Source organism: Callospermophilus lateralis, chromosome 8 (assembly GCF_048772815.1).
Source record: "Callospermophilus lateralis isolate mCalLat2 chromosome 8, mCalLat2.hap1, whole genome shotgun sequence".
NCBI classification, from domain to species: Eukaryota; Metazoa; Chordata; class Mammalia; order Rodentia; family Sciuridae; genus Callospermophilus; species Callospermophilus lateralis.
The window spans coordinates 92,738,324-92,762,874 of NC_135312.1; the positions used below are offsets into that span (position 1 = coordinate 92,738,324).

Below are 24,551 nucleotides of genomic sequence, written 5' to 3' on the forward strand. Positions count from 1 at the left end.
AGAATCTGTTTCTGTTCAAAACCCATCCTGACCTTTTTGTTGAAGAAGAACAAAATAATGTAGTAACAAAAACACAAGTGGCTGCCAAAGGAAGAGAGAGAGGGGAAAAAAAGAGTTCCTGTAAGGGACTGAAACAATAAATCTCCTCTCTGCTGAACTCCCAAAGGGAGTGTGTGTATTTCCTCCCGTTCCTTATCAGAGCCCCCAAAATAAGTAGGAATGAGCAGTAGCTGCTCACATTCAGCACACCTTTTCCATTTGCTAATAAGGCCCTGCCAGGCTGGGAGGAAATTTTCCCTGCCTTTCTCTGAAGAGAGAAGCCACTGAGAGGATCCACAGGCACCATGCAACTGCTTCAAGTGACCACTCTCTTTCTTCTGTTCAGTCTTTGCAGCTGTGAAATCAGCACAGGTACCAATTTCTGTTATTCTTTTGATGGTGTGGATGAGAAATAACTACGAATGAACTCTTAGCCTTAGTTTACTTTCAGGGAGCATTTTCTGAAATTTTGAGGCAGCGATTCTTTTGCTGAATTGAGCATGTGGACATTGACTTCCATTGCATGGAGACAGCGCCATAGAGAGAACATTTGCTTTCACTGAAGGGAAACACTTGCTAATTCCATAGGCTTGAAGTGTTTGATGAAATCGTAAAGGCACTAGAAATATACAGAAGAAAAATCTGGGGATAGAATGCTGGCTAACATGCACCACTTCTCAAATATGTATTCCTTTTAGACATAAGTCCAGAAGCAATAAGATTGTTATGCATGGCTGAAAGATTGGTAACTGGGAATGTTGCATCACAGATGCTCCCCTATATTAGTTCTTCTATTGAGAAGTTGGGTACAGCTGCCTAAAGAAGGGAATCTTAATATCTTAAAGGGTTGGGATGAGACAGGGAGACTCATTTAGTTAAAGATTATAGAGTTTTGTTACAAAAATCTACACGCATCAAAACATACGTACATACTTTGCATAACATTTCAAGAATATGTAAACACAAAATCCCTGTTGCTTGACTGCAAGTTAAGAAACTCATACAAAGGATATATATGTATCTACATAATCCCTGACTATATTAATGAACAGTGGCAAGAAATGATTATGTTTGACTCTTAACCCTCCCTGATTAATTCAATGTAATTCAAATTAAATGTAATCAATATTTATTAAGCTCCTATCCTATATTTGGCAGTGAAAGGAATATAAAAATGAGTAAAGTGCCCTTGCTTATGGAGGTAAACGTACCATTGGGAGAAATAAACAAGTGATTCTAATACAAGACAGACTTAATAAGTGTGAAAAACAAACTATCATAAAAGAACATAGTTGTAAAGATTGATTCTGATCCTGAGAAATCCTAGGGGGAAAATATCCAAAAACTCAGTTCTAATTTTATTTTGTCTGGGCTCTTTTCAAAAGTTTGTTGCCTACAAAATTCTGATGTATAAGTATAATGTAGGGAAAAAATAAGCAACATCTATCAATCATTTTTGAGCAACATTTTGTCAATAATTTTTCAAAATATCTATGTAAAAAGTTAGGACAAATTCCACAACATTGCAGAATCACATAGCTTGTTTACCATGCAATTTGGAATTTCCAGAGTTAGGTTGCAACAGGTATCAAAGGCAGAAATTTTAACTTAGGAGAATTATTAAGAATCTGACTTTTAAAAATAAAGAATGTATATCAGCTGCCACAGAAATCAATGCGCTAGTGGATGAGTAAAGTCAATGCGTGCGAGAAAGACTGATAAGAATCTCAATGCCATAAAAAGCACTGCTCACAAGTACATGCCAGGTTAATATAAATTCCGAAAGTCTGTGTTAGGCTGCTGGCAGGTCCAGGTTTGCAAGCATCAGCGAGTACAGCATTTTGCCAGCATTATTAAACTCAGAATGGATTACACGTCCTTTGAAAACAAAGTGGAGTAGGATCAATAGAATTAGCTTCCAAAACTTGTCAATGAGGAAGATATGAAGGTGAAGGACATTGCAGAATGGTCTGGCAGATTCTTCCTATTAACGTTGGCTTTGGTGAAGCGCCAGCCTCCTTGAGATCCCTGGTAATGAGCACAACCTTTTTTAAACAGTGTCATCTTGCTAATGAACTGTTATCCCAAGGAAGATGGTTTCCCATTTGTGCACACACAAAACTTAAACAATGACTCTCTTTCTCCATTTCTGCCGACAAGCCCACTTGTTAACTAAAGGCCAGTGTCTGTGACATCTAAAAACAAAGCAAAACAACAACAAAACTGCCTCATTTATCAGAGAAAAGGAAGTTACAGCATAGGAGCAGACGTCCACCATCCATGTGGTGCCTAGAGGGAACTGAAAGAGATTTTCCCATGGGCACTTAAGTCTTTGCTGCACCTGGCTTGGCCTGCTTTGTTTCCTTCACAGGTCGGACACAGGAAGTGAAGCATTTCCTAGGCTGATCTAGTAAGTTCTTTCCTTTACTCCCTGTGCCAGGAACACACTGATTCCAGAGCTTCACATGTTCCTAAAACTTAGAATGATTAACACATTCTAAGGTGCAGGAGACATTTCATCTGCCTAACATTCACAAGTTGTCAAGCAGATCCTTGCTTTTTGCATAGCTATTTATTTCTAAATCATAATCTTTTAGAGATATTGATTACATTTCCTTTCTAATGTTTTTGTCAGTCTCAGATTTAAATAAATACAATATAGGCTTTTGTGTTATCAAAATCCAAGGACTCTTTCTACATGGCATGAGTGACTTTTATTACTTGGTTGGTGGTATACTATTTTACAATATCCAATTTGGAAAGCTTTTCTTTTGAAATATATATAGAAGTTTCCTGAAAGGAAACTGTCATTCTTTACTAAAGTTATCTAAATTGTACTTAAAACTGAACAGACCCCTACAGTGGCATTTAAGCTCCTTTGAGCTTTTAAGTCTAGATTGATGAGCTTTTGACTATCAGGACTGAGAAGTTAAAGGAAGGAGGATTCTAAGCAAAAGAAGGTCCTGGAAACAATATGTATTTACTCTTCAGATGCCATTTCTTTTTAAACTTTACATTAATTCAGAAATAAAAATATTTAGCATTTTCAGACAGAAATAGATTCCCCTTTATTGGTATCTGAAGGAGGATTTAATTGCTTGGAGAAATTCATTTGTTAGTGACTGAACATTCAATTTCTTGAAACAAAAGTTGATTGAAGATACTGTAAGCAAATTCTACACTGAATGCTCTAGATTTATAAAAATCATCCTTTGCCCTAGAAGTGGGGAAGGAAAGAAGATAAGCCAAATTTGATTATAGTAAAGGTCTCAAAAGGTGAATAAAGAATATTATGGAAAATTTACAGCTAGCTTAGCTTGTGGTATAAGATCATCAGAAAAGTCTCCATATAAAACTATGAATTATGAGCTTTTATGAACAGATTTTGTTGAATATGAACATTGAAACATCATAGTATTCTAGTCTGAAAATATAGGGAGGCCACATGTTGGACAGAGTTAAGGATTTCCTGAGTATTAAGAAATAAGTTTGGAAATATAGCAGCAGGAATACCAGGAAGATAAATATTGATTCATATTGCTGGGAGTGTAGCTCAGTGGTAGAGCATGCTTAGCATGTGTGCTGCCCTGGGTTCAATCCTCACGATCAAAAAAGAAATATTGATTCATAAAGTTGATTAATTTACAACTTGTAAATGTGTTTGAGCATGGGAATTGTATGATTGGAAATAAAAATTAGGAAGCTCAATCTATCAGCAAAATATTTGTCTAGACTATTGGAGTCAAGAGAGATAAAAGGTAAAGAAATTAGTTTGTCATTGGAAGTCTGAGAGTAGGACAATGAAATGAAAAGAAAGGTCTGGTAAGAGGTTTAAGGAAATAGAAAATGTGTAATTTATTATTTATACTGCCAATGATAGAGCAGGCTGAAACATAAGAATGACATTACTTTAATATTAGAAATAGGCAAATGGCTTTGGAGCAAAGGAAGGGAAAGGAGGGAGTTGGTTTGGTGGAAGAGTGATTTTGATTTTTGACATGGTGACCTTGAAATGCTGATAAGATATTCAAGTTGTTTTTTTGTTTTTGTTTTTGTTTTTTTGGTAATAAAACTTACCTGGTGGGTAGTTGGGACACCCTTGGTTTTGGATATAGGAGGTGATGAGAGGTGTTGAATGTTCTTTAGTTCTAAATACAAAGAGTTCTTAGTCCTGCTCATTATAGCATTAATAAGAAAGGTAATCTATTTGCTCTCCTTCTTGATGCCTATATTAACTCTCCTATGGTACTTATTTTCCAATTTCATCAGTTACTTGTGTGTCTTATCTCCTTTACCAGATTTTAAGTCCTTGAAGGAAGGAGTATATTTTCTATAGATTGTTTGCCCAGCAAACAATGAATGAATGTATAAATGAATGAAAACGTGTGTGTGCGCGCGCACACGTGTACGTATATGTAACTTCACTTTTACTTTCATTTCACCTTAAATTCCTTCCCATGACAATGACTTATGAGCTTACTACTTTGTCCTTGTGAAAAGTTATGAACAGGTGTGAATTATGTAACATAGGTATGAGTGGATTATTTTGATTCAAGGCTATGAAAATGATAATAAAATACAAGGGCATATTGTCAAAAGCTAGTCAGTTCTCAAAACTTGGCAGAAGAAAACACAATAATATTAGATGAACACCTACTTTCAGGTAACAATAATTTTACAACAAATCTGAAAAAAAAGAAATTGCTGTAACTCTGACCATTGGGAGGGAAAATGTCAAAATAGAATTGACTCTATTCTCTGTTTGGGATATTAAATACTTAACGTAATGCTATCATATAGTTAGAAATATTCAGGAAGATACCATATTCTCAACCAACCTTAAAACACAAAATGGCTTTTGATAAAAGCAAAATTCACAAAAAGAGAAGTTGGAAGAAAGTTAAAATAACTACTGCACATCATTACTTCTTGTGTCATTTTTAGGTACCATGAATTGGCTGCTTCAAAGCAGGTCATTTTGCTTAGTACTTCTGTTTAGTTTAATCTACATCAACATCTCTTACGTGTAATAGGTGATCTATGGTAGGAAGAGTAAAATAATATGGAACAAAACCAATGGGAAAAGTATTTAGTCCCAAGCCATTTCTTTAGCATTCTTTCTTCACTCACTCATTTTTCGATGGTCCCTACCTAAAAATAAAAGTGATTATTCTAGAAGTCCTATTTATAGGAGATTCAGAAACAAATTCATTGTCAGTTTTATCTTATGAACTGTAATTATTCAGAATATTTAGGGGAAAAAGATGGGCATTTGAGGGTTTCATAAAGTTTTTAATTTCCTAGATAATTACCCATCCTTTCCTTTCCATTGGTGAAGAGCATTTCAAGTGTCAGGTACATATTTTAACTTTTGAATAATTATTAATCCAAATTACTTATAATCTTTTTTTCCCTTTAGCAATCACTTTCCAAATTCTTCATCTTCGAGACCAATCTGAGTGCACATTTCTAAACACTGAATGTCAAATCAGAAAGCTACCATGACATTCAATTCCTGTATAGCTTCTCCTTTGCTGCTTCTGGATTCCTGTGTATCACTACAGCTTTGTTGGGTTAGGCTAACAATGCCTGTTGGGTGTTAGGGGCAGCTCTCTCAGTAAGGGAGATTCTTTTTTGTCTTGTTGACCACAATAGCAGTGTCAACATGAGAAACATTAATAGTGTCTGTTAAAGCCAGAAAGGCCACTAAATGGGTCCCAAATGTTGGGCAGCCATTAAAAAAATGCTTTCAAAAATTTAATAGAGCTTTTTGTATCTTGAAGAATGATATAATATCAGTCGAGATGATCATAACTGGTCTGTAAATAGAAGCAGTCACCATGTGAGCATTAGGCATCTGCTCTGTCTTTCTCAACATCTTTTCTGGCCCCGTATACACCAGCTATTGCTGTGGCAACTAGCTACACACAGGTGTAGCAAGACAGCACCCCGCCTCACTTTCATGCATATTGCTTTCTGTCAGGTGCTATTCTGGTACCAGTGTATGTTTCAGAATCCCACCTGGCACTGTCAGATGCTTGAGCTACAAGTGCAGATGTATCCCATGAACAGCTCTTAATCCAGGGATGAGTGGAGCTAGCAAATAAATGCTTTCCTCTTCTAACCTGCTCTGGTCTTACTCTTTTAGTTCCTCTCTCCCTTCCCCTAGGTTCATGTTCCTTTAAAAACTGACTGCACATTTATTTTTGGTCTCAGGCTCAGCTTTCTGGGGAACTCTAGGATTTATTATTTTTATTGATGGAAACATTTTGGTTTTGGGGTGATAGTGTATACCTAGGTATAGATTAGTTAGATTCTCCAATGCTTTCATTAATATGCACTACCCTCCCTTCTTCCTCTCTACTTAACAAGCAAAAAGCATTGATTGATCTTGAGATGAATAAACTCAACAATATTCTAAACAGAGCCTGTTCTAAGACAATCATTTGCCTGCTTGCATATACTCAGTCATGAATTACTCTGTGAGGTTAGTAGTCAAAAATGTCAATGTCATTGATTTTACTGAAATGTGGACTTCTTTTTAATCTGTTAATCAGTCATTCGGTACTAATTTTGTCAAATACCAGAAAATGGAGATCACAATTGGGTCTGACCCAAATTAACTCAGAGAAATATTGCTACAACATCTACAATCATCTGCCATTTACCATGCCACACACTTTGCACACATTACTTCCATAAGAACATTTCAAGTTTATCTAAATTATTCCCATTTACTTATTAATAATTAGAAGCTTAGAAATGGATTCAAGTTATACTGGTGTTATATGGATTAAAATCAAATGAAGAACTATTGCTCTTTAAAACCTTCCCTTACATCTCACTATCTTCCAATACGGTGACACTTCAGTAAGTTGAGTTCTCTGATCAAAACAACTAAGGTTAGAAACTTGCCACTTGAGTACTTAAGAAATCCACTGTTGCCTTCTCACAGCATCTACAGCATTTCTACGTAATGACAACAATTTCCTAATATCCTAGGTTCCATTCATTCTTAGGGAACCCTTTGGAAGGAGCTATAGGCATTTGTCTACCTGAACATTATGTGGGTTGAAATAAAATGTGTGTGTCTCTAAACAACACTGAAAGTATGTGACTGGAGGAGATGGAGGAAAAGAAAAGAAAAGAAACTCAAAAGAAATAATTATGGCTAGATGAGACATTTCGGGTCACATTTGTATTTCTGGAGTCAAACTGTCTGAGTTCAAAGTTCAGTTTGACTACTTGCTAGTTGTGTGAACTCAAGCAAGTTACTTAACTTTCAGCTTCTTTAGCTGTAAAATGGGGGTGAGCATAATCCTTACCTCATGGGGACATTGGAATGATCACATAAGGCAAGATGCATAAACCACCTAGAATAGAGTCTGGCATGTGGTGAATACTATATGAACATGCTGAGTTATAGAACTCAGAGTCCTATAGCTTATAATATCCCATTTCTTAGATAAAATAATGTAATTCCAAGTTGAATCAAGTCAGAATAAGCGAGTGTTTAAATAATTATAATCATAATCCTCATCAACTAAAATGTATGATCATAAAAAATTTTCACAATAGAATTAGTACAGGATTCTAGAAAGAGAGTTGCAATATTATATTTTAATCACCATATATGCCACACAATTTGATATATGAAAACTTCTGCATTCTCTGGAATGCTTTTCAGATTTGTAAATTATTTATAGTTTCTCTTTGAACTAATCACTCAAATTAAAAAGCAAAACAGTGTTTTTATTTAATGAGAATTCTAATTTTTAGCCCCCAAACTGTCAATATGCACAAATATTATTACCTGTATTTAAAAAACTGGGCATTGCTCAAAGAGATGGAACACTTAAATGGAAAGAACTTGGACTCAATGTCAAAACAACATGTGGCTCTGCTTCTTAGTATGCTTTAATTGGTCAACATATTAAATTCTTTTCAGCCTCAGTTTCTGTAACTACACATGAAACAAGGTATATATGTTGACATAGCAGTATCGGTGAGAAAAATATTTTTAAACACTGTGTATATCACAATTTCCTATTAAGATATTATTATGTTAACCAACATTTAAATCACAGAATAAGTAGAAAGCTATTTCATAAATTTCAGAATTCTTTCTTACTAGCTGGCTCTATCTTTCCACCATTTCTCTTTTAGCCACAATACCTTTATATATATGTATATATATATATACATATATATAAATATATATATAAATATATATACACATACATATATAAAAAACCCTGAGTTAAAATTTATTAATTTTATATATTTAAATATATATAAATATATATTTATATTTTATATATATATATGTGTATATATATATATATATATATATATATATATATATAGTGTGTGTGTGTGTGTGTGTGTCTGTTCACATCCAAATGGCCGTGTGTTAAAATAATGCTTAACTTATAAAAATCACACATAAAACACAGAAAACCATTTGTATCACACATTGAATTTATTTTTAACTGAAGTGGGAAAAGAAATCCTTTTCTGCAGTCGGAACTGTGAAATTGCCCTCCTGGGGTATTCATCAAGTGTGAGGACACAAACACGGAGCTCCTGGACACTCTCCCCAGGGTACAGAGGCTACTTCTGCATTCATCAGCTCAAAGCATTGTGACAATGCCTCTATCCGACCATAGGACATCTCCTGGTTTCATCTCTGATAATCCAATTTATTAATAACAAGTACAATATTGAGATTAGAATAATTAATTCACTTGAATCAATAAGCTTTTTATTGTTTTTCTTCTTTCCCTTTCATTTTCTAACAGTTTCATTTACTCAGTTCAATTCTCATGTCAACTAAAGTCTAAAATTCTATAGGTTTACCTGATCAAAGGAAAGTTACAAAGCTGCCAACTAGTTAAATATTTTTTACTAGAACCAGTTAGCATCTAACTGATATAAATCTCTTGAGAGGTGGGATAACATCTAACTGATCTCATTTCCCCCTCCCCAGGACCTATTTTTCACACATAGGTGATATTTAGTTATTAGCCTTTAATTTAATTTGGAGAACTGCATTTCTTCAAAAGTCAGCAGGATTGAAAATATCCAAAGCATTCCTGGATTGGTTTTCAGTTACTTGAGGGCAGCATTTATTTTTATCCTTGGCCTATGTAGTGGACAATCTGTGAAAGTCATTTTGGGATACAGTGTTGGTTGGATGAACTTATTCAATTTGCTTCACAAAGCTAACCTTTCATCTTATTTTGCATAAAAAAATAGAATGCCCACCTCTCTATCACAATGACTGTCCAAATCATGCCAGAATGCATTGACAATCTAAACACTAGTGTTTCTTGCTAACCAGAAAAAAATACTATCCTACACTTCTATGCCTCATTCACCAGGCCATCCTGAACCGTTTATATTGGATGAGTCCAACCCTCACTAGGTCAAATTATAAAAATTCAGTTGTAAATAGTTCACATCTCCAACTCTAAAGTTCAGTATATTGAGTAATTAACTCCATTCTAATACTGTGTAAAATAAATGCATCAGATAGTTGAGTTCTCAAGATTTTAAAATTCATAGATCTGTAAGTAATCAAAATGCTGTTCAGTGGTAGAGAAAGAACTGTCCTCTGAGCCAAGAGCCTTATATTTTTAGCTACAAGGGGCCACAAGCTTGCTATGGGACTGGGGCAAGCAAATTATTTATCTTCTCAAGATTTTAACTTCCACAACTATAAGGTGAGTGTGGCTTTCCTAATAGATCATAGGTTTTTTAATTTTTTTTTTCAGATTCACAATTTTATGCTCTTACTGTAACAAACAATTTCTATACATTTTTCCCTGAGTTATCTTGTCCCATTTTCCTTCTAGATATTATTAGGCTCATTCTGGAGCAAAGTGCCAATTCCGTTCCCCAGCATTTACTTCCTTTGGGGATTTTTGACAATATCTCTTTGGCATGTCCAAGGCCAATTCTCTGCCATGAGAGACACTTCTCACAGAACACATTCACAGAAACATTCTTTCCATTTTTCCATGGTGTACTGTTTGAATGAAATTTAGACAGATCTGTCAGGACTGGGACTAGAAAAGAGATTTCAGTGGAGAGAGAAGGGGAGGAGGGAAAGAAACTTGTTGACATCCAGAAAAACATTACCAGAGTAAAAATGAGGTTAAAAGAGTAGAAGAAAGCGACAAGAGTCTGGGAGGAAGAGAGAACCTCTTTGAGACAGGTTGGATGGGAAGATGGAGAGACTTTCCAAAGGCTCTCATGATTTGGGTAGAGCATTCTCCATTCCCCACCACCTAAGTAGCCACTCTTACAGGCCTGGTAGCCAGTGGGATTCCTTCTTACCATTAAAGTTCTTGGCTGGGCATGGTTGTGCACACATGTAATCCCAGAGACTCCAGAGGCTGAGGCAGGAGGATCACAAGTTTGAAGCCAGCCTCAGCAATTTTATGAGGACTTAAGCAACTTAGCAAGACCCTGTCTCCAAAAATTAAAAGGACTGGGGATGTGGCTCAGTGGTTAAGTGCGCCTGGGTTCAGTCTCTGGTACCAAAAATAATAATAGCAACAACGACAACAACAAAATAAAAAACATTACAGTTCTTGTGTTCCTTCCTCTTTCCCTGCATCCATCCTTTCCATTTGCAGAATGCTCTCTTCACAGTCCTATCCTCACAAGGTAAGCAGAGGTGTTAAATTTAGGGAATGGGTTTAAGTTGTCTGATCCCAGGGAAAATTTTGGTATAAATTCTGTGTAATCTATTTTTTTTTTTTGCCTGTACTAGTTTATGATAATAGAAACAATATTTGGCCAGAACAAATACTGATTGAACTACTGAACTCTCCCTAGCACATAGGCTTAAATTTCAGCCTGTTTGAGTATCCCTTAATAAACAGTTACTCTTAATTCCCTACTAACTCTAAAATCTCCCTCCTGCTTTCATTAACATTGACAAACCCTGGCCTCTACCATAGAGGCTGCTCAAGAAAATTTACCACTTTCAACAATAATTTGATTAGGCAAGCAGTTTCAGTACTGCCTTCAAAATTTAGAAAATATGTTGAATACAAAGATAAATAAAATATTTTCCAACACAAGGTGTCTGATACAGTTTAATCAGTGATAAGGAATTTATTGTCCATATTAAAAAGAAAGAAATAAAAGAAGTAAAAAATAAGCTCAATGAAGGGATAAGAGAAAATAAAAAAATAATAAGAGCAAAAGTTAATGAAATGGAAGGTAAATATATAGTGCAAACAATATCTGCACATATAAGATCACTAAAACTCTGCCAATACGAATCAAGAGAAAAAAGAAACAAAAGGAAAATACACGTGCAGATTATGTTAAAAATTTGTGTTTAATGAGTGAACTTTCATTTTGGAAATTGATATAAAATAAATACATTCCTAGGAAACATAGCCTATCAAAACTGACTCAAGAAGACATACAAAATTTTAATAGGCCTTTAACAAATTGACTCAGCAATTAATATTCCCACAAAGAAAATTCCCATCCCACTTAGTGTCTTCATAAAGTTAAACAAAACACTCAAATAATAAGACCAGATTTACATAAACTCTTACAGAGAATAAAAATAGAGATTAAAAACTTAACAGTGATATTATAAAATGAGGAATATTATAGACCAATTTCACTTTTAAAGGTTTTTGAAATAATTTTAGAAAGGTTCTTCATCATGCCCAATTAAGATTAATTAGCAAAGTAAAGTTTGGTCTAAAACTAGAGAATCCATCAACACAATTCACTACATTGATAGAATAAGGAGAAAGATGTATGATCATTTCAGTGGATGCAGAAAAATCACTTCTAAAAAAATCAATGTTTATTTTTGACAAAACTACTAAGGTAAATGAAACAATAAGGCAAATTTCCTAATCTAATACAGTAACTTCAAAAACTTAGAGCGATCATCATGAATAATTATGCATTGTCAGCTTTGAGAGTGGAAACAAAGCAATCTTGCCTAGCAATATTTTTACAAAAACATTGAGTTAATATCCTAGCTAGTGCTAACAAAATAGAAAATAAATATTACAAGAATTGGAAAGGAAAATAACAAAACTAATATTATTTGTAGATGATATGATTATGTAAGTAGAAAATCCAGAAGAATTTGTTGCCAAGTTATTCATTAAGGCTTCTACATATAAAATTCATGTAAAATTAATTGTATTTTCATCAATACAACATGCATTTTAAAAACTAATTTAACAATATGCCATCTAAAGAAACATCAAAAAGTCAAGTACCTATAAATATTCTAGTAAAAGATATGAATGATATTTCACTGTGTGACACTAAAGAAAACCTGAAATATTACAAAAATATACTATGTTCATTGATTGGACAAACCAATATGTGTAATAAGCTTATTATAAATTTTACATGGAAATGCATAAGATCAAGATAACCTTAGTAATTCTTGTAAGTAAAACAAGAAATGAGAGCTTAGTGTTTCAATTATGAGGTCCCATAATAAAATATAATAATTAAAACTGTCAAACTGGTTCATGGTAGACAAATCAAGCAACAGTGGGGTCAATTCCACATAGATCAATGTAATAGAGAGCTTTAAAACAGACCTCTAGCTATATAGATCTTTGATATAAAACAAAGATGGTACAACATAGCAGTGGGAAAGAACCAGCCTTTTTTTTTTTTTTTTATAAATGCTGCTGTGAAGACTGGTTAGTCACAGGGAAAAAATTAAATTGGATTCCAATATATTACTATATAAAAAGTCAATTTTAGGTGAATTACTGACTTAAATGTAGAAAGTATTGAAAACATTAAGACAAATTTAGGATACTATGTTCATAACCTTAATCTAGGTTGAGACACAAAAAGCACTAATCAAAGAAGACATACAGTTGATTGCACTAGAATTAATCATACCATTTATCAAAAGTGCAGGTAGCAAAATAGATAGACAGTCATAAAATGGAAGACATGTATTATCTCTATAACTGAACCAAAAACTCATCTACAATATATGGAAACAATACAAAACAGTAAAAGATTAAAACCAATCAATCAAAAAAAATTGCAGTCTTAACTAGATATAAAACAATAAGAATACAAACATGTTCACAGCAGTATTTTTTAGAAGAGTCAAAAATAATTGACAGCTTAATGTTTTTCAATTGCCAAATATACAAATAAACTGTGGTTCATTCAATGAGTTGTATACACCAATTATAATGAATGTACTGTAGCTATCATCAAAAAATGAAAAAATAATTTAAATATACTGAGAATATCACAAAAAACCTACATTATATCTCTAAACTCTACCATATTCAAACGTACACACAGAGAGTGAGCTTATAAAAGAAGGTTAAGATGATTACTACATGAGATTGGCAGTTACCTCTGTATAAGGTGACCAGAAAGGGGATAATTCATAAGAGTATGTTCTCAAGGGGATCATGCAACTGCCAGCAATATTCTATTTTAACTGTGGGTCACAATTACACCAGGTTTTGGATAAGATTTATTCATTATATGTATATCATATGCATATTTCCATTTTTGCCTTTTAAAATTGTAACAAAAGTTGGGTAAATGAATAAAATGCAGAGTTTAGAATTTTTAAATTGAAGCAGGGATATATTTAAAGGAAAATAAGCTGTCCTATTAGGGGTAAAGAAGATAACTCTTCAAGGTCTTAAGGGTGATTACTCTTAACCAAACCTGAATGCATTTCATCAGGAAACCTTATAACATATCAAGAAAAGAAGGCTATGGAGAGAAATGTCTGCAGGCTTCTGAAGTATTTTCGACAAGAACAAAGTCTTTTTGGCAAATAAATCTCTATTATCGTTCCTCCTGCCCTATTTGTGGATTCTCTATTTCCCCACATCTCTTAGTGTAAATCTCTTGTGAATAAAAAATATGCACTGCAAACTTCAAAGCTTTAACTTAGCTATCATGGATTTCCTCTCAGTCCCACTCTGTTATTCTTCTGAATTTTCTTTTCTCATTAAACGTTACTTGTTTAGAGTCAAAAACATTCCATGTAGGTCTCACCTCTGCTCAGGCTTGCCCACTTGTAGTGAGATAGCTTTCTGCAAGATGTCACTGCCTCCAATTATTTCAGCAGTTAGAGACAACCATCTTAAACTAGTTATACAGCAGAGGGGATGTCTGTCATTTCTCTGGATCGAAGACTGATGCTAAGGATTTATGGCTATCCAAGATTCCTAGTGTCCATGAGGTCTTTATTACCAGCTTGGGAGTTATCTTCTGAAGTCCAGATTCATGTTTGAGTGCTGTGCTGGTGGTTAAGAAAGGCTATTATTAGTTGGAACATTGTTTAAATTCTCCCGAGGACTTTTAATTCCACTTAAGTTTGACCTTTTTCAATCCTTATCTAATTCAGTGTGGAAGTACATTTTTTAAAAGTTTTTAACCATTTAAGAACTGATTAAACATTTAATAAAAGTATTTTTTTAGCAAAGCCATGTGCTTTGTTTTCTAGTGACTCATTTCAATATAGAAGTATATTTGACTTCATAATTTAATGAAAACAATGCCATATTTGTGTATCAGCTGAGAGTTTATTTTACATATGTCATTCCTACAAAACCCTAAAAACCAGGCAAAAGGGCACATGCTAACTTTTCAATTTATAATAGTTTCACATGCTATTTTAAGGGAATTAAAAAAACATACAAATGAAATTAAATGTTATAGGGTGCTCAAAATGATTGCTAAATTTGCTGTATTAGTAAGTAGAATAATAACATTTGAAAATCGAACTTGAAAGCTTAACAGGGGAATAGATTTTTTTTTTTTTATTCTGCAACTTAAAAAAATTGAATATTGACTTCCAAAGCCTAATTAACCACTGATAAAATATTCTCTGTACATAAATGTATACTTCAGGACATTAAAAACACCTTTAAGAGTCTAACTGCAAAAGGTACTAAATATTAGTAACACATGTGTTACTTACTTACACATTCAAGTAACACATGTGTTACTTGAATTGATAAGGGAAATAAATAATCAATGTTTATGCCATCACCTACCAAAGCCCTAGTTCACAGTAGGCATTCAGCAATTGTGTGAAAAATACTCACTAAGTGCTCAATTGTGGGGTTTGGGTATTGCTTGTATAGGAATGCTGAGAATAAAAGAATCATTGTAGATGAAACTAATCAATCAGACTTCTTGCAGGTAGTAGTACAGCTTGAGCTTCAACATAAGAAAAAGTACTCACATTCTCTAGGGTCTTTATTAAAAAAAAAAAGAGGGCGGAACAACATAAGCATAGTTACAAAGTAGCAAATAAAATTCCATATTTAAGGGATAACAAGTAAACATCTTTTGGAGAGAAATTAGAGTAAATAGTTTCAAGTTATAAATCAAATTCTAAAGGTTTTTCTATAATACTGAAATTTATTTTTTAAATTTTAATAATCTCTTTAATATCTAATGATCTCTGACAGTAATACAACATTTAAAAAAAATATTTCTTTTGTTGTAGTTGGACACAATACCTTCATTTTACTTATTTATTTTTATGTGGTGCTGAGGATTGAGCCCAGTGCCTCACATGTGCTAGGCGAGCACTCTACCGCTGAGCCACAACTCCAGCCCCAATCCAGCATATTTTAAACGTTGTGTCCACCAGTCTCCAAGACAGTCTCCGGTGGTCCTTGGCTTCTTGTAGTCATGCCTCTGGGAAGACCATTCGCACACTGAATCAGGGCTCAGTTGTGGGACTAATGGAATATGTGCAGGTGATGTTGTATTATTTCCAAAATTAGGAAGGAAAAGACATGTGGCTTCTACTGTGGTCTCTTAGATTAAATTTTTCTCTGGAGCTGGGAAGTGAACTTTATTGTTATGAGAACAATCAGGCAGTTTTAGAGAAGATAACCCCTGGAGACAAACTGAGGTCTTCACCTACAGGCAGTACCGAACTTGCCAGCCATTGAGTGAGCCATGCTTTAAATGGATTTTCTGGACACATCCTACCCTCAGCTGACATCTGACTTTAAGCTAGAATTGCTCAAAGCTGCTCTCAAATTACTGCTCTACAGAAACAATGAGAAACAATACATGGTTGTTAAGATCCATGTTTAGGAATGATTTACTTTACAAGCAAGTGATAGCTAATAAAAACATCATCAGTTAAAATTTGTAATACATTTAAGTTTTTGAAACAAATTTGAAATTTAGATGATACGAAACAGAACACCTTGTATCAAAACAATTTTTTAAGTTGCAGAAGCAAATTGTCTCAAATTATATTCATGGTAAATTTCCAATTAGTATTGACTAAATTTAATCAATCCTTTATTTAGTTGCCTCATAATGAGACCAAAAATATCTTTAGAAATATATCTTTAGAAATATATCTCTTGCTATAAAATTAAATGACCTCTAATTTACCATTGAAGAAATAATATAGAATCAGAGTGACACTTTATCACCTTTTTATAATATCTTAGTAATAACACTACCAATAAATGTTATAAGAAAAACAATTTATTCTATGTTACTCTTACATAGAAAAATTTTTAAAAACCACTGTAATTATGAAAGATATCATGTTATTTTCATAACAGATGCACTTTACTAATGGTTTTTGTTTACAAATAAAATCTGTATTTCGTAAAGTGCCTACATGAGATTACTTTGTTCATGGATTATATTTTCCATTTGTTTTCTCTGAATATTAAGAAATTAATCATTGATTATTTTTCATCTAATGAAAAATATAGTAAAAACCCAACCATTATTTAAATATATAACAATGGGTACTTTTTTTCTAGTGAAATTTTCTTTTTTCGGGTGGAGGTTAAATTTTTTCTTAAATTTGTTCTTTTTGGATATACATGACAGTATGTATTTTGACATATTATACACACACAAAGTATGACATTCTAATTAGAATCCTATTCTTGTGGTTGTACGATGTGGAGTTACACTGGTCATGTGAACATAAAAAAGTTTTGTCTGATTTATTCTATCTGTTTCCTTTCCCATCCCCTCTCCCTTCCCTTCATTCCCCTTTGTCTAATTCACTGAACTTCTGTTCTCCACCCCCTTAGTGTGTGTTAGCATCCACATATCATAGAGAACATTTGGGTTTTGTTTACAAATAAAATTTGTATTTCATGAGATGCCTGCATGAGATTACTTTGTACATAGACTATATTTGTCCACTTGTTTTATCTGAATATTAAGAATTTATTGACTTTTTAATCTAATAAAAAAATCAAAAATTTTAGGGTGAAATTCTCTTTTACTTTTATTTACATATTGATTTGGGGGATTGGTTTATTTCACTTAGCATGATAGTCACCATACCCATCCATTTACTGGCAAAACTCATAAAGTCATTCTTTTTATGGCTGAGTAATATTTCATTGTGTGTGTGCATATATATACATATATATGTATACATATACATATATATGTACTTCTTGATATATATAGATACATATATATATATGTGTATATATATATATATATTATATGTACTTTTTGATTCTTATATATCTAAGGTCTACTTTGAATGTAAGATTTTAAAATAAAATATTATATTAAGTGTTCATTTCCAAACTTGAGTTTTTCTTTGCTTTAAATCATTTCTTGATGCTTTTATTCTTATACTAGTTTGTTAAATTAGCATAGTTTTGCTTTTATACTTTTGTTTTTCACGTTATATTTATTCCTTCTAAACTTTATCCTACAAATCAATGATTTCTCTAATTATTTACCTTATTTTTATACTGCAACTTTTTTATTATTCAAGGCATTTACAATACAGTTCAGTTTATTGTCCCTTAAAACCTTGATTTGAATTATTTTTTCAAGCATAAAGGTCAGATTCTTCTGAAATGTTGTGCCAAGTCTTTTCCAAGGTGCTGTCATTTACAAGCTTATAGTTTAATCTGCTTTGTTGTTAGTAATGTCATAAGAAATAAAAATCAAGAGCCTTACACAAGCCTATCTAAATCACTGTAGGCCCAATGGTTACTGTTTACATAACATATTTTCTCCACATAGGTTTTTGAGATATTAATGATCATCAATCACTGACTCAGCGCTTACTTTCTATCTATATTATCAGTCCCTAAAATAATGCTAAGCTTTGGGATCTTTTGACTTTGGGTCTTAAAGAAAGTTGTAATAATGCATGCTAGAATGCTAAAGCAAAGCAAGAAGAGAAAACAAAATGGAGTGGGACTGGCTTCCTGTACCTTGGGAACGCTGTGATTTGGTACATTACAATGTCCTTCATGACAGATTTGGTAACCTTAAAAGACTTCACCTACAGCAAAATTTCCAGTGTGTGTAAAGGCTTACAACTGGTGACACTTCAGGTCATTCAGGCATAAATGGCCATAGAATTAAACAACATTGATTAAAATCTCCAATATGCTCTAGTTTCCTAGGGAAGAACTTGTACTCTTGATGTTTTCATGTTTTTGTCATCCCCCAACATTCACTGATTTCTTTCTTTTCTTTTCTTTTTTTTTTTTTTTTTTTTTTTTTAGCTTTTAAAGAGCAGGACTCACATATGAAACCATCATAGTTAGTGGTATCCATCAAGAATCCAGTGATTATTTTTCATAGTATTTATTTTTTCTGGTTATTTCTATTAAGACCAGCAATAGTTTTTTTATATTGCATTTTAACATCATAATATTCAAATGTTCTAAAGTGAGTTGGATTTTTAAAAACTTAAAAATCCAATCTAAGTTGGTTTTAAAAATAAGGGTAAGAAGATGAGAGCAGATACAGGATTTGAAATAACTCACAAAGGTGGTCCAGGAGTGAATGAAAGTTTAAACATACATTTCTGTAGCTTAAATCTTAAGAGGCCAAGTTTGGCATTTCCTTTTCTTCTGTCAATTCTTTATTCTCACTCAGAGACTGTTGAAATGAATAAGAATTTTAAGGATACTTTGATAATTGGTAAATGACTCTTCTGAACTTATCAAATGCATTTTGCCTCAACCTTTATCAACAGGAGGATCTGAAGAGTAACGTTTCCAAATGTTACAGTCTCTCTAGAGGTACAGAAAATGCCAAAAACACAGGAACTGCCTCATGAATTATTCCCAGATTTTCAGGTGATCCCATATTTTAAAAAATCATAAATCCAAATTTAATCCAGCATTCAACACTGTTGATGTCACAAAATAACAAAGGTATGTTTACAAATAGAAATTAAAGGTAAGGAATAATGATTAGCAAGTAAATTAAATCCAGACATTTTATGTAAGTATGACAATGTAAATTCAATAGAACTCAATTTTAGTGGGTGATAATTCCACTTTAAAAGTTAGAATAATTGCAACATTATGAAAGTTCTGTTCATTTGAGCAAAACTTACTTATTTTTAGCATTTAAAAAATATTAAAAGCCTAAAGTCAAGTACTGCACTGATAGCTGAAAATACATGCTACACAGAGAAATGTTACTGCTATTAAAATTATTTGAAAATTTGATGGTACTTATATATTTTTATAACTCTAAGTTCATAAATGTTTGTACAGAGTGTCAAATTTCTGAGGTCTGGATAAGGGAGATTAATTGTATATTGATAGCAACATGAAATTCCATCTACAGGCAGGCACTGTGGTTCAATGGGGTACAACTTTTAAATAACTAGAGGTGCTGAAATTTATTGAGAAACAAAATTATACAGTGACTTCTTGCTCTCTGACTTATATCTGTTACTATTTCCGGAAACTAAATTTTTATTTATTCCGGTGTGAATTTGTCTTAAAGATAAAAGAAATCAATTTAAAAAAGTTATCTCTGATCTACTGGTAGTTTTCACACTTAAAATCGTAAAAAACACTTCATTACCTAGTATTGGTGATATCTCAGATTGAAGTAATTATTGCTGCTTCAGAGTCTATTTGTTCTAAATATCATGCCATATTTGTAAAACTTTATAGCCAATACCGTCTGGAACACTGTGCTATAGAAAATTGTACAATTATCCTCTGTTTGACAAACATGATTATGACCCAGCAATTTGATTCTAAGTTTAGTAAATGATGTTCAGTGAAATAAAAAACTATATTATAGAATTCAAATATCACCTATGTATCTCTACCTGTTCATATCATAACATGGTCAGATTAAGGATTTATCCTGAAGTCTTCAACTGAAGACTGGGGAAAATGGGAAAATGGCCCAGATTTTTGTGACTCCCTTTGGCAGACGAAGGATGGGATTCTCTTGTTTGCCTTTATTCTCAACTTTGGAATCCATTGAATCTTGTAGGTCTTTTGGTTATTTATGACAACTTTTATTTATTTATTATAATAGAAACCCATAGGTTTAAAAAAAATAGTAGCATACATGTGAAAGTCAATTTACCAGTATACAGGTAATAATAATGTGAAAATGAATTCAAAGATCCCTGGTAGAAACTCTGCAGATCTCAATAGTGCAATCCCACAATGAGATAACCATCAGTGTAGGGCTTACAGAGCTGCAGTATGTGGCAACTCTTTTACTGTATAAAACCATCTTCTAAGTTTTCTAAAAAGAAAACTTGCATTAGCAAGAATCAAACTGTAGTTTGAGAGAGAGAGAGAGAGAGAGAGAGAGTTTTTTATTTTTCTCAGAGCAATTCAGTTGCCTCTAGCCCTTTCTATTACACTGAGTCCCTAAACATCCTTTTCAATTTTCAAAGCTACCTCTTGCAAAGATACACCTGACCATGTGTTCTTAGCTAAGTACCATGTTTATTCTAGTTATTGTCTTGACATTTTGGAAGGGAGCTTGGAGTGGTTCACTTTTCCAGTTAAAATTGACAGGCAATATGGTTCAATAGGGTACTACTCTAAAATAACGAGGCGTGCTTGAGTTGATAGAGAAGCAAAAGCATACAGGAGGATTTCTAGTTCTCCGCTGTCAGCAAGAGTACATACTTGCCAACCAGGCTTTGAGAGCATATTCTGCAAATGTGTCTTTTGCCTACTACTAAATAAAAAAAACCTGCTAAAATGTTCAGTGTAGGCTTTCTTTCTCTCTCCAAAGGCTGTATCTGTCCCTCAACCCACATAGCTGATTTAAAAGACTTAAATGTAATTAACCTACTCTAAGTAATTCCTTTGATAGCATCTTAATGGAAAAGTCCAAAATATTTTTAATTTGGAAAATATACCCTAAAAGAGTTAATCTCTAAAATCTATAAGTAGAAAATCATGAATTATCTGTTCTTGGATGAATACAGGATGTGCTTCCTGCAGAGCGTGTTGTTCAGAACAAGTTTTTCCAACTCTCATGTGGAGAAATTGTGGAGGAACAAATTCAGAGAAATAAAAGATAAGTCTGATCCTAGCATTTAAAACTGACATGTACTGGAATCAAAGGGCTAGAAATAATTTGCTCTATAGGTATTATCTTATGTTTTTTAATTAAAAAGAGTGAGTCATAGATGTTTAAAGAGATTCCTGACTATTTGCAGGAAATGAATAAGATCTCAAATTCTGACTCAGTCCTGTGATGCTATATAAAGTCTTAAGAGAAATTAACTAAACTTTACTGTTATTGATAAACTGATTGAAGATCCACAAGGAAGACATTCTCCAACTTTCTGAAGACAAATACATCATTTACATGAAAACAAAATTTGAATCCCCCCCCTCAGTAATATAATTGCATTCACACATTGATGGAAGAGAAATAAAATGTTACTAAATATTTTGCAATTTTTAAAATGCAATTTTATCATTTACACATATATGCTACTATTTTTTTAACCATAGATTTAAAAAATAGTAGCATATATATGTAAATCAATTTACCAGTATATAGACAGTACTTGTGTGAAAATAAATGAAAGATCTCAAAAGTGCAACACCAAAGTAAAATAACAATGTAGGGCTTATAGAACTGCAATATTTAGCAACTCCTTCTTTCACTGTATAAAACCAACTTTTTTCTATCCTGCATTCTTTTTTTTTCTACTATTATAATCACAATTTCTTGGAATAGTATAAAGATATTAGGAAAGGAGATAATGAAAACAATTTATAAAATCTAGCAAAGTGGTCATCAAAGTAAGGTCATAATTAGGAGAATCAGACTACAATTTGATAGGTTTGTCTCAAAAAATTTTACTAGTCTGAACTTATTAACTATGTTAAAGATAATTTTCTTACTAGTTCACTGGATATGTAGGTGCAATTCTATTGACTACTATACATTTACCAGATTTATCTGTAGAACTCTAAAATGAACTCAATTTTTATAAAGGATATAAAGAGGTTTTCCATCACTATAATAAAATACCTGAGGCAGCTCACTATATAAACAGAAAGTGTTTAGCCAGTCCACAGTTTGGTGGTTCAAGGACATAGTATGAATATCAGTTCAGTTACCAGCTGTGTCACATTGTGGTATATAGCAAAGTAAGAGCACAAGCAGAAGGAAGTAATTATATTTCAAACCAGAATCACAGAGGGGCAAATCCAAGCTCAGGCTATGATAACATGTGAACTATATTCTGAGCACAAACTCACAATGATGGTCTAAGGATCTTCCACTAGTTCACACTAACATTTCTGCTATCACCAATAGTACCACCCTAAGAACAAGACTTTAGCCTATAGACCTTTTGGAGATGTTCGACAGTAGCAGGGGTTAAAGACATTGAGAAATTTGCTGATCCCTATAGAGTTGTTATGTGATAGGGTCTGGACTCAAACTGGGTTACACGGTCCTAAGTCCTGTTGTTATCCATTTTTGTACACTAGGCTGCCCCTTGCTTTCCTTTCTGATAATAATTTTTAAGTGTCTTCTATTCATAAATAACAGATATAAATGAATAATGTGCTGAGAAATTCACTGCTAGCCTTTTTGAAAACTCTTGTATGGAATGCATTTCTTATCTCTTGCTGTTCTCATAATTAAACTGTAAGAAAATTAAAGACAAAAATTTTTTGTGTGTCTTAGTGAATTCCTCTTTGTGTCAAATTGGATCAAAAACCTCTGAACTTCCTCTAATTGAATATCAGTAACTGTCTACAGATTGTGGCAGTTTTCATTCATTATTTATTTAAAAACGCTTTCTGGTCCTTTTCTTCTTCTTCTTAAATTCATTTATGTATGCATTGCATCTCTCAATAATGTATAATGATTTCTTCAGACTTTCTTCATTCGTTTTTAGTCTTTTATCTTTTTGTTCCTTTAAACGGATAATGTTAAATGTTTTGTCTTCAAACTCATTGATTTTTTTCTTCAGTTTGACTGAACCCAATGTTGAAGCTTCCTGGTACATTTTTCAGTGTAGTCATAATGCTATTTGTTTCTAGGGTATCTATTCGGATTGTTATTGCTGCTGTTGTTGCTGCTATTTCTATTTCTTTGTCAAAATTCTCATTTGGTGCACTGTTTTCCAAATATCATTTAATTTTTTAATCTATTCTTGTAGCTCACTGACCATTAGAAAGATGGTTCTGAACTATTTTTCTGTCATTCATAGATATTCCTTTCTTTGGAGTCTATGGTTGGTGATTTGTTTTCTTGTGTTTGTTTTTTTTTGAGGTATTATGATTACCTGAATTTTTATAATCCTTGTATCCTTGCACTAGTGTCTATGAATCTGAGCAGTGTGCCACCTGTTCTGGCTTTATGGATTTTCTTTGGCAGGGATAGATATTTGCTATTTAGTTTATCCATTGATTCTGGATGGACCAGATGGCAAACAACCTTGGATAGGTGAACTCTGCTTTCCATTTCTCTGGATGTCTAAGCTGCTGCTTTTGTTCTATGTTTGAGTAGGGGAGCTGGCCAGGTGCCATTTTCCAGTGAAACCACTGGTTAAATTCTGAGTTGTTGAATGAACACTACGATTACTTCAAATTGGACCAGGCTACAGCGTATATTCCAGGACTGGTACTTTTGTTACATGAATTAAGGAGTGAGGCAGGCTTCTGGTATGTCCCCAAACTTTGGTGCAATTGTTAACTAGCCTGGATAGCAGCTGCTTTGCTCAGTAGAAATGCATAGTGGATGTTTGTCTCTCTGCCTACATAGAGTTTTGGAGTGGGCCTTGAGGCTGTACTGAGTACTGTTTTAATTCCTAACTATGGCTGATATAGCCCTACTCATTGCCAAAATTTGCTGTGGTGGCAGTCTCCCTCCCCAGGTAGGATCTTGTGGAGATGGGCTTAAGGTCATCTGGAATACTGAGTATGGCACAGCTAGCTCCTTGGAAAAGCAGTAGTAATTAAAGCAGAATTGTACTGGCATAAAAATAGACTCATCAAAAAGTGGAACAGAACATAGTATCCAGAAATGAACACAGATGTCATGGTCAATTCATTTCAACAAAGATGCCAAGTGTACACATGGGGAAAAGGATAGTTTCATCAATAAATGGTGGTGGGAAAACTAGATGTCTATAAGAAAAAAAAATAAAATTGGAACTTTGTCTTATGCTATACACAATAGTTAACTTGAAATTGATTAATAACTTAAACAAAATTCTGAAACTGCATAAC

The 24,551-nt window shown here is 33.3% G+C and overlaps 1 protein-coding gene across 1 annotated transcript in view; it reads left to right on the plus strand.

Moving 5' to 3' along the window:
* The first annotated feature begins 232 nt into the window (after positions 1 to 232).
* Emcn (endomucin) overlaps positions 233 to 24,551 on the plus strand; it is a 108,134-nt gene continuing 83,815 nt past the window's right edge. The window contains exon 1 of the mRNA XM_076864739.2: positions 233 to 411. Coding sequence (XP_076720854.1) covers positions 345 to 411 — 67 coding nt within the window. The 5' untranslated portion in view covers positions 233 to 344. The remainder of the gene's footprint in view (positions 412 to 24,551) is intronic.